Raw genomic sequence first — 11722 nt, forward strand, 5'->3', positions numbered from 1 at the left:
TCTGGTTTCCAGACAGAGGGTGAAAAGAATGCCCTATGGGCAGATACAGCAGTGTGAGAAAAAAAAAGTTTATGACCGCTTAACGCATGGTAACACAATGTCGGAGTAACCGGAAACAAAAGAGCGATGTCACCAACACAATACATATTAATCCAGCTAACAAAGTGTTTTTCTGAGTCATACATGGACAGTGTTCACTTTAAGCTGCTGTAGACTTCCTGGAACAACACACACAACAGTTTGCCAGATGCTATGCACACATTACTAATTCACACATCTCAACCATGAAAGAAAAAGACACATACAAATTTGTAATAAAATGGTGCAATACAGCCTAACGATGCAATATAAGGTGACCCTAAAAGAGCACAAAGTATCATGACAAATAAGCATAAACAGAATACTAATTGTACACTATCAGTAGAATAAATACTATCATACTGTACTGCGCGCCAATAAATATACTGTACCAGGTTGAATCTGTTTGGTTCTTATCGATCATATATTGTTTCCTTAACGCTTGGATAATGTATCCTCATACTGTAAAACAAACATCCAGATGATCCCCTTCAGTAAATACATACCAACATGTTTCTTTTGATATACTATCGAAAAAATCAAGTCTGCGCAGCGGGCTAACACTGCATGTGGTTATTCTTTCATGACCATGCGCCCTACTCACCCTCCGCTCTCAGGCGCAGTCGCCAATCAGCTGCGCACACCTGCACCTGATCTTCCCGAGACACACACGGCTTACGCTGGCCAGCAGGCAATCCCCCACGTCTGATCAGTAGCCAGCTGGAGCTGTTCGGCTGCTGCTCCCTGCATCGAGGACGCAGCCAGCTACGTGTCCTTCATCCAGAACACGGACACAACAGGCAAGCCGACCTTGGATCTTTTTTCCGACCCCAAGCATGGCAGACAGACAAGGGTGAGCCCGTCTGTTTGCGATAAATGGCCTCATCACTTTACAACATTTACACATGTCATTCGCGGGCTGTATTTACTGCTTTGTATTCAGGAAGAAAGCGACGGCTTGTCCAACATCCCGGAGGTTCACGCTGTACCCGAGGTCGGCACAGCATACTGGACAAAGTCCATCGCAAGAGCTCGGCCCAATCAGGTGCCTCGAGACCATGCAAAGGTGGTGGGCCAACCGTCTTCTGCGACGCCTACATGTACTGTATCAGAGCCCAGCTATGTGTGGGACCCCTCTGGCCTTGTCTCAGTAGTTCTTCTGAAGATGTCGGTTATGTTATTTGACGGGGAGTTGAGGACGCGCACTCACATCCGCGCTAATGGTTCTGTACTCGCTCTCTGAGACTGGAGGCAAACCACAGGCGCGGCGGCGCCATGTATTATATCGCTCCTATTTTGCACACAAATATGTACAAAAATGAGGTTTATGATTTGTGGAATTGTGTTGATATTCTTCTCTTATAACATCATTATTGTGCATGTTCAGTACCACACCATGATCATTTAAAAAATGTGTAACATATGAAGCTTCTGCATCGAATGTTCTGCCCTGGGTTTCTGGTAAATGTTTTTGTCCCGGCTTAAATAATTTATATTTTCTGTGCGATATTTTCACAAGAAGATAAAGCACAGAACAACTGACTCGTTGCCTCATCTCAACACATCTCTTTGCGCCAAAAAACCCTAGATGGCATTGCCACAGAAACTCCACTGACGTGCGTGTATGGACACAACAACATGTTGTACACATCTTTGCGACTATTGGGATTTTAGTAGATGTATCCTCTTGGTGTGTGTGATAAGCTAACACAATGTTTATAGCTGAAAGAGTGAATGAGTTGTATGTATGGCCTGAGAGCACAAAGACATTAACACCAAAGGAAAACACAAAGCCCAAATAATGATTCTCAGACGCACCCTGCACTGCGCCGCCATCCCATTTCCTTCTCTCTTTTTATTTTTTAACTCCACATCCTGTTTCTTGACTACCTTTCTGTTTTTACCTGCTGAACCTAATGGCAGATTTTAAGACACATTGTGATGTGTGTAAAAAAATTAAAGAGAAAAGATAACAAAAGTTATGAATAATTCTATATTTAAATCTATAATGAGATTAATTATGATAGTACTCTACTACCACCGTCATAAAAACTGCATGCTGTAGCAGAGCTGGAAGAAGGGAAAGTGCTTGGTTTGTGGACAGACTGAAGCTTTGAGATCCACCTGTTGGGGGATGTTTTGATTTCCATTTAGGTTTCTTTCTTTTCTTTTTCCAATGAATATTTTTTAATTATTATTATATAAAATATGTCCCAAAACAGGCTAATTTGTTGGATGATCCTCTTTCTGTTTGTTTTGAGACGAGCATATTTTGTATCATTCAGTACACCTCAATGTCCTGGTCTTTTGTGCGGTATTTTTACCACTGTCCTTTAAAAGGGTTATACTCTGATAGAATACTCTCCCGTCTTTCCGGGGTTTGTCGTTGGATCATAGAATATCAAGAGCTGCTGCCGCTCTGCTGCAGGCGGTGTGTCGTCACAATCAGCCAGTCGTCTGTTTTCCAGCGAAGCCTCTTTGTTACGCTGATCACATCGAGTGGGGAGCTCTCCCCCCACCCCTTTTCCGCAGCCAGGCCCATCGTCAGCCCCTCGCTGGGAATAGATCAGAGAGCAGGTGAGTCACAACTCTGAGGGAGGGAGAGAGAGCAGCGCTTCCCACGTCAGCAAGGTCGACGGAGAGATTCTCCGTTGAGCGAGACGCAGGAAAAATGATGAAGACATGTCTCACATTAACAGTGTTTCAGCTGTGTGATTGGTTCATCAGGACAACTTGGATGAATCTCCCGTCATGACGGTTTCACACAGTACATCAGCTTACGTTTAACACATCACAACAGCATAGAATCACAATTTGATGAGTCACTTTTTTTCCACTTTTTTAATTCAGAAAAATGTTCAGTCCAAAATGTTTATGTGCCTCAGTTGGTCCCACATGGTCTGACCTTTGTCAAGCCTGCGATACATTTGAATGTTCTGCACTACTTGTTTTACAGTCAAGCAGATGGTTCAGCATGAATGAGGACAGAGACAGGAGTTTTATTACATACATGTACTGTAACCAGGTCTGTGTGAAAGAGGAAAAAGGGACGAGCTGTACCTACTCTGTTTCCCAGGTGACATCGTGACATGCAGCGATGTTCTCATGTTGAAGAGATGCAATTTGACATGAATGCAAAACGAATAATTACATTTGACATCCATACTGGCAGAGAGAGAGTAGAGAGAAAGCTATTCACCCTGTGATTTCACCATGTCAAGACATAATATCTGCAGGTTATTACCTAGAGGCTAGAGTTGCCAGTATTCTATCTTTTTCTTAATGTCAACAGAAAAAACAAAACCAGCAGAGTTTCAATTTCTCTCAATCATTTCTCTCTTCCCTAGCCCGTCTGTGGCTCTCAGCCCATTGTTTTACCATTGAGGACAATTCTTTAGAAATGGATGACGCATATTCTATTTATATTTTAAATGTTTAATTATTTTTGGACCCTTTGGTTTTAAGCTAACATTACTTGAATGAGGCTTTATAGTGCAATTTTGGAGCAACAATTTGTGCTATAGTTCATATTTATCATGTATGTGATTCATTCAAAAATAACTTAATATGGCGGTGTATAAGAAATGAAGAATGTCACTCACTCCAGAAATGTGGCCCAACATTTATTATTTGAAAAGGAATCTTCTCTATCAGACATTGGCTGCATTACCTGATAGTAGGATGAATTAGTTAATGTTGTCTTTTTGTGGCATTTGTTGACAATAAGACCAACATAGGATATCACCAGACTTCTGTTTCATTTAGTAACACGGAGTAAATATGTCCCATGACACTGCTACTTAGTTTCAGCCTCTTCTTTCACAACCTCAACTCTCTGTCACTGGACCAGCTGTCTCCAGGCCTGAGAGGCTCCTGTGTCACCGTTAGTATGGTGACCCCCGAGTCTCAGCAGTGAAGCAACACTTTGCTCAAGCCCACGGAAGCTCCTGGATACCGCCTCCTTAATTATGATAAATAACAGGAAAAAGACTAACCACAATCCTATAAAAATAGATGAAATATGGGTACAAAAATTCTGGATGCGCATATTTTCACTGTGTTGGCATTATAGTCAGGGTCTCCCATCTGTTTTTAATTAAGATATAGAACGTGTATTCTCCAGATCTGCTGATATGGTGTTAATGAAAGACCACTGAATTACTATAATGAATTCGTTTTTTTAACATGGTCAGTATTCTTCTTATCGCCAAATACAGAATCCGACAAGAAGGACACTTGAGGTTATGGTTTTAAAATGAGAGGAAACGGGTGATGGAAACTCCATCATGATCTTTCTTCCCATCAAAGTGCTTTTTGTTTTGAAGATAACACTGTACAGTATCCACATACACATTGTTTGGACATAGAGTAGCATGCTAAAAAGTCACAGGTAAAAATATTACATTTTCTAAAGATGGGTCTATATTTCAAAGCTATGTAACGAATGCATTTGATTTTAGGAATGGATACCAATAAAGAAAAAGGGTGCGTCACATTGCGTCACAGTGGAAATAAAGGTCTGAATGGAAATGCGGGTCGAGACTGGCCTTCAAATAAATAAGTAAACTTCTCTCCCTCGAGATATCGCTGTGTTCTTGAAGATTTTCCTAAATTGTCCATAGATTAAACAAGTATCTAACACATGATGACGTTCAAAGTGCTATAGGCAATTTTCCAGTCTGTCATCCTGAGATGATAGATATGCAATACAAGTTAAAAAGTAGATGTTATTGTTTACCGGTTATATGGGGCTGAAGCCAGGGGAGGCTGTGTGAGAGATGGTGAGCGCTCGCTCTTTTGCTCCCTGGCCGAGCTTCTCCGCAGAGCGCAGGCCGCCGTACAGCCTCTCCTCCACCGACACAGCCAGCTTGTCTGCCAGGCTGCTCTCTGAAAGAATGGCTTGACTGCTGTTGTTGTTTCTGTTGACGACTCTGGGATCCATGTGGCTCGTCTGTGTCGTCACCGTGCTCACAGACTGGCTAGTTGTGCTTTCTGTGCCTTCAGCAGTCGACTCACCGCGGCTCTCTGTCACGTCAGTGCCTTCTGAGGTTGTATGGGCTTTACTCACTGCATCGTCCCCCGCGGCTCCTTCACTGGACAGATCTTTGTTCTCTGTGCTCTCATTCGCTGCCTCCTCACAGGCTGCAACCTCGCTGGCTTCTTCATCAGCGGCGCTCGCAATGCGTGAGAGTGTGCTGTGATACCTCATGTCCAGAGGGTAACTGGCACTGTCTCCTCTCCTCAGTGGAGTGAACCTCTGCCTCTCCAAAGATGGGGAGTACCTACCCCCGGCGCCTGACCCTGGGTCGCTGTATTGCTTGTGTCTCTGCCACTGTTTGCGGAGGTGAACTCTGGATCGGTGTCTGGAGCGCAGCGGAGAATCCTGCTGGTCAAAGCGGGGATCATGGCGGAGGAACTCGTTGAAAAGGGCATCCGTCTTCTCGTCAATGCTGTAGTCGCGGCGGCGGAGTCGAGGTTTGTGAGGACTAGAGGATTGTGGGATCTGCTTGATCAGCGGAGACATCAACTGGGGTTGTGATTCTGAAGGTTTCTGAGGGTGAAGTGATTTCAAAAGCTGAGATGGTTCTTGAAGGGTGACCGACTGCTTTCGAGTTTGAGATCTCGCCTTTCGTTTCCCCTCTGTCTCCGTTCTGTTGGCCACATCATCCTCCAGCTCCTCCTGGAACAGCCTGGCCTCGATGCTCTCGCACACTGAGCCTTTCCTCCCTGAGTTGGTGAAGAACAACCTTCTCTCAGATGCCGTCTTCCCTCTAGAAGTTCCCGGAGTCCCAAACAAGCGCATTTCCTCAGGGTGTCTTGAGGGTGCTTCAATGGAGGTGTAACCGCTGTCCATCTGGAGGAGCTTCCGGTTCCCCGCCTCACTCTCTCCTCCAGCTCCACTCCCCACCTCACTGTCCCCACCTGACGCTCCTCGGATCCCACCCTCCATCATCCCTCCGTCCCCTTCTCCCTCATGCTCATCGTCCAGGTCTTGGGACAAGCAGCTATCCAGGCCATAGCGAGCTCCTGCACCCCCAAAGGACGAGACGCTGTCGGCATCACTGCGGATCGACTCCCGGTCTGTGCTGCTGTGGTCTGAGGAGGCGTATTGTTCTAGGGAGGCTCGCAGGCTCCAAATGTCTCTGTACAGGGAGGGAGGCGCCTCCGAGCTCTCCTGGCGAATCATGAAGGAAATGGATGAGCCCGAGTCGGTCCTTCGTCTGGCCTCGGCTCCAAACACCATCTCATCTCCGTCATCTACCTCGGCCTCGCTCTTCTTCCTCACATCTGATGTCTCTGTGTCTTTAGTTGCTCCAAACATGTCTTCAGATCGTCCCTGTACCGCAGCTCCTGCACCAAACAAGTCATCTACCGATTCTTGTTCGTCCCCTGCTGCTTCTGTCTCTATAACCGCACCTAACTGTGTTTCTTCTTCTTCTTCTTCTGTCCCATTCACTGTGGTCTCCTCTTGTCTCGGCGCGTAACTCTCATTTGTTTGCGAACAGAGATCCTCTCCTCTGCCGCTGCTGCCACCTACCTCCGCCAGTGTTACCCTGTATAGATGAACAACAGCCCTTTGATTAATGAAGCTAGGAATGTAGAAGTGCATGTTATTGGATTACAGGAAGGCATGTACCTGCTGAGGAAGACCGAGGACATGGGTGCTGTGTCGGAATGAGACAGAGACTCTGCAGAGAGGGACTGGAGACCACTGGTCTGGATAGGGGACTGTGGGAAAGAGTCCATGACCTCGTCTCTGAGAGATGAAGAGTCGTTGTCGGTGTGATCCGTGGTTTCACTTGCTGCTCTCTGCCTCTGGAAGGGCCTTCTCTTGGGCGATCCTGGTAGAAATTCAAATACAAAATAGCGAGGTTTTTCACAATTTCTTTATCAAAGAAAATGTTTTTGAAGACATAATCAACAAATGTAAGCTACTGAGTGATTTATAACATGTATTCAAACCTTTGGCATCCAGGCTGGCAGCCCGGTGACTGCTGTCAAACTTCCACTTCCTGAAGTAGGGCCCTGCTCCCTCCAGACTGGCATGGCGCCGCAGTTTAGAGAAGAAATGCAGAACTGAAGTCTGGCCTGTAGCTTGAGTCAACTCTCCTCTCATCCCCCTTTCGCTCTCAGCCTCTGCCCTGTTCCTGAGAGACTCCATCTGACAGAAGAGATGAAGGGAGAGGAGGATGGAGAGAGGTGATGAGACATTAAGTAGGGGTTGAGGCAGACAGGCTGAGATGAATGGTGACGGGCCGAGGCAAAGCCCTCGGGGGACAGCAGTTTGTCATGTTGTCACTCAGCTGCAGTGAAGACTGATGTCACAGTGCATCAGTAGGTCTGAGCCTGTGGCAGCTGCTTTTCATAACTCTGTCTGTCCGCGATACAAGCGGATCAATCCTCACTGAGGAATCAACCTGTGTGTGCCCGGCCAATAAATGCATGCTGTTAGAAAACTGTGAAATCAAAGAAAATTGGTAATTTTAATCTATGTATTAGTACAGTTGGAAATAAGACTCTATAGCTAAATCTGGCAAATGTACAGAGTGGACTCGAGTGCTCATGTTAATATGTGCATTGTCCCTACTTAAATAAATAAACATACTGTAGATATGTTCTCACAGACGCTTCTGAGACTGACCCTGATAGTTTTTCCTGGCAAGAAGTGCCCAGGATGAAAATACTGATTTTGACTTTTGAACAAAAAACCATAAAATCTCTCAGCACGTCAATCCATGATAAAAACCAGATAAAGACTCAACAGCTCGTGGCTCTGTGAGGTTATACTTGGGCACAGCGTCACTGAGAACCACCCTTGAGCTGATCAGGACCAACTTAGTCAACATTGCTCTCCGAAGAGTGATGCCGCTAGCGTGCTGAAAAATGTACGTGTCTGATGCAATAACTATTTCATAACTGTCAATTATAAGTGAGAACAATTAGAAACTCACTGTCTGGGAATGTGTGTGCAGTGCTTTCATGGCAGATGGTACCTGTCTGAGGCTCTGGTCCAGGATGGTGGAGTGGTGCGGGTCTCCTGGAAGACCTCCGCTGAGGCTCTGTCCCACCCAGTCGGGGACTCTCCTCTCATTGGGCTGGAGAAAAAGAAATCAATGCAGGTTAGAGAGGAGAAAATAAACCTGGTTTGTTTTGAGACAAATCACTGCCAGTAAAGTCACCTGGTAGATGGTGAGGGGCAGTTTGGGGGATGCGGTCTCATTGATGTTGACGGTGCTGCTTTCCGTGGAGTCACACTCCATGATGGTGAGGATCTTCAGGTCACATGGTGACGGAGGCATGTGGAGGTGAGTCAGCCGGGCCTTCTTCAGGTGGTGGAAGTCTCCCTCCGTCAGAGTGTATCTGGAAAAGAGTCAACAAATCTTCTCATCTGCTTCCAGCTCATCAAAATATGAATGTATCGTGTTATACTGTACCTGCGTCCTTTGTCCTGGGTCGTCTTCTCCTGTTCGTAAAGTGCAGATTCATTAAAGGAGACTCTGCGGCCAGTGGACCCAGTGGAGACAAATCGCTCCGACTCCCCATCGTGACAGCTGGCAGCTGAGAGAGCGTCTGATTCATCCAGATGAATGGTGATCTCTGAGTGACAAAGAGGACAAGGCCAAAGTGAGGGAGAAAAATAGCATTAGTGACGACAGTGGAGGAGATTAGATGTATGTATGAACTTAAGAAAATACACATCTCTGACCTTGGGTGGGCTGAGAATCCTCAGCATAAGTCGTGTTTGTCTTCTCAGGGTCATCGCTCGCTCTGAAAGTGGAAATAATTTTTCTCTTTGTCAGTGATTGAAAAAGCATTCAGCTCTTCAGTAAAAGAACTCCATTACAACTCCAAGTTCTGCATTCACCTAAGTCAAAATATGTCAAATCAATTGATAGACAGTAGGCTACTTACATGAAAAACTATAAGTTGAAAATAGTTTAGTTAACTAATCGATTAACAAGCTAATTATTTCAGCTGTACTTGTGTGTGTGAATATATTTATATATATATATATGTATGTCACTAACTAACCAAAGCTATCAGATAAATAAACAGCTACTGTTTCCTGTTCAGCACAATGGACAGGAAACTAATCCACTCTGTCACAATCACGTCAGCTGCTGTGATGTTTGCAGAAGAACCGGGCCCGCACCCACCTGGAGTAGCGGCGGCCGCCCATGCAGCAGCAGTGGCAGAAGAGGAGCAGCAGGGAGAGCAGAACCAGCGTCCCCCCCGCAAAAACACTCAGCAGCACCAGCAGCAGCACATAGTTCTCCACCTGGCCCGCAGACACAGGCACATCCTGAAGAAGAGCAGCCAGGGAGAGAGGTTAGGTACACTTAATCAATACAGTACACATGTGGGGTAACCCTACCTAACCCTAACCCTACAAATACTAAAACATACTACATCATTTCATCTCTGAATGAACCAAAGATCAGGTCATCTCTGAGTTATTCCTTTTTTTCCCTAGCATTTTCTCTGCTAATTATTAGTTTTTTAACATGAGTTTTTAATAGTGTATCCCAAAGTTGAGTTTATCTGGCATATACTGGACCATGTATGTTCTCTCAGCTTGGGTTTAGCATGCTTTGCATTGCAATGAGGCTTCTATGATCAGCATATCTGCCGGGTATAAAGATAAAGAAATCACACACCAACCAGTTTTCCATCCTACCCTACCTCTTGTGAGATCAAGGGACTACAACTTTTATGTAGCCTGAAATAAATAAAGATTTACCTTAAAACTTTAAAATAGAACTCAGCATTTCTTTGCTGACAGGAATATAAATCAAATACTGACAGAAAAAAACCTGTGTCACTAAAAATACCAGCCTTCCAAACCTATCTAGCTCAAACCCCGGTACTCTCTGTAGTGTGTCCTGTTTAGGTTGCACAACATCAATTGAATTCCCATTGCTTGTGTTTATTGGTGGAGCTCGTAACTCATTCCTTTAATAGCACAATAAAGGAGAGGCTTACATATCTCTGTTGTCATGTTTAGTTGTTGCGAGCTGGCTGGCTGTGTTAGTCCTGCTGGGACAATAATTGATTCTTCTCCCTTTGAGTTTCGCAGCATTGGGGAATCTCTTTGTCGCATTACGCTACCAGCTAAGCGCTATAATATTTAATAAGAAGTGGAATTAACACTGAAAGACTTTCTTAAGTAACTGCCTCTTCACAGTAATTCTTACGCACACACAGACACACACTTTGACTCTTTCTGATTAATACCCTTAGTCTTGGCTGAGTGATCTTGAGGATGCTAATCGAAACGTCAGCAAGACCCTTAATTCAATCTCCTAGCTCTTCTCAATGAGGGGGAAACGAAGCCTCCGCAGGCTAAAAATGGAAATCGGAGGAGGACTAGTGAGGACGCACATGAGCAATCCCCACACCAGACTTTCCTGCCTCTTCTTCCGATGTCAGTTTCGAAAGAGAGGGAAAATAATTGGGCTCTTTTCACAGTCACAAATGCAATATTCATCTATTGCAACATTTAGAGTTACATAAGACACCAAAATGTAAAAAGGTTGTCATTGCGCACAGATTTAAAGGAAACTGAGTACTGGAAAAACTCCTCACTGAGCACACACCGACCTTTAGATGAAGGCCTCACAGGAGCAAGGAGGTCGTTACAGCAAAAATCCAAAGCCTGCTGCTGACTGGACGAGCAGACACTGCAACCCCTCCTCCTTAATATTACATTGCATTTAGGTACTTTAATACTCATTAATCCGCGTATACAGAGTACAGAAAATACAAATTATATTTGTATGTAATTCTTTGCTGTTTTCAATATAAACCCCAAACATATTCAATTTAAAGCAGGATATCCTCATAACTGAAGAAGACGAAAAAAGAGAGGTTGACATTTTAACTGAAAAGATACATTTTCTGGCTGTCGTCTAAAGGTGTACAACAAAACTAAAGAGCTAAATAGCAAGATGGCTGGTTTCATAGTGACTCTGCTGCTTTCCCTGTAAATGATAAAGGCATTTCTGTAAAACAAAGCATCAATCAATCTTTGTCAACCTCAATCACAATCTTAATCCAACAGTGAGAAAGTCGCTACGCAGAAGAGGGAGTGCTGCCGAACAGAAGAAGCTGTCATTTTGTACTAATAAAACCAGAAAGGGTTGGTGATTATGTGCTATTATCGGAGCAAATGAAAACATCCTTTTTTATCCTCTTTTCATTCAACCTCGAACCTGCTTCAGGCCTGAACATGTTCAACTAAGTCCATGACGCACACGCACGCACGCACACCCACTTAGATATTTGTACAGCCATGGCCTACATTTAGCTGTAGCCTATGGGGAGATTCAGAATGATGTGTATGAAACTGTGTGTGCGTCTATGTAAGAATAACAGCTCCATCACGGCACACCTTGATACACTCACAGCACACACACATGGTTTGTCAGAGTGTCTGTAGCCTAATGAAATCTGCTGTTTTTACAAGCTCAGCCAAACATGAAGAACAACACAATCAATCAGCGGGAGCAGCAAAGCCTCTCGCCAGTCTTTATGCCATGTTTTTCACACACACTGTTGAGTCAAACAGTCAATTTTCTCTCCCCACAGACAGCCTTAACTGTCCGATAATCACCGCCGCTGGCTCAGATTCCCCCCCCCCCCC

General features: G+C 44.7%; 1 protein-coding gene across 2 annotated transcripts in view; it reads right to left on the minus strand.

Moving 5' to 3' along the window:
• Positions 1 to 2631: 2631 nt before the first annotated feature.
• The window catches only part of cbarpa (CACN subunit beta associated regulatory protein a), a 13370-nt gene continuing 4279 nt past the window's right edge, over positions 2632 to 11722 (minus strand). For both annotated transcript variants that reach the window (XM_010775240.1, XM_010775239.1), the window contains 8 exons: positions 9237 to 9382; positions 8786 to 8847; positions 8514 to 8676; positions 8259 to 8439; positions 8073 to 8174; positions 7042 to 7240; positions 6716 to 6920; positions 2632 to 6632 (listed from right to left, as the gene is read on the minus strand). In XM_010775240.1, coding sequence (XP_010773542.1) covers positions 4820 to 6632; positions 6716 to 6920; positions 7042 to 7240; positions 8073 to 8174; positions 8259 to 8439; positions 8514 to 8676; positions 8786 to 8847; positions 9237 to 9382 — 2871 coding nt within the window. In that variant the 3' untranslated portion in view covers positions 2632 to 4819. The remainder of the gene's footprint in view (positions 6633 to 6715; positions 6921 to 7041; positions 7241 to 8072; positions 8175 to 8258; positions 8440 to 8513; positions 8677 to 8785; positions 8848 to 9236; positions 9383 to 11722) is intronic.

Source organism: Notothenia coriiceps, unplaced genomic scaffold, assembly GCF_000735185.1.
Source record: "Notothenia coriiceps isolate Sejong01 unplaced genomic scaffold, NC01 NC01_scaffold00015620, whole genome shotgun sequence".
In the NCBI taxonomy this organism is placed as follows: Eukaryota; Metazoa; Chordata; class Actinopteri; order Perciformes; family Nototheniidae; genus Notothenia; species Notothenia coriiceps.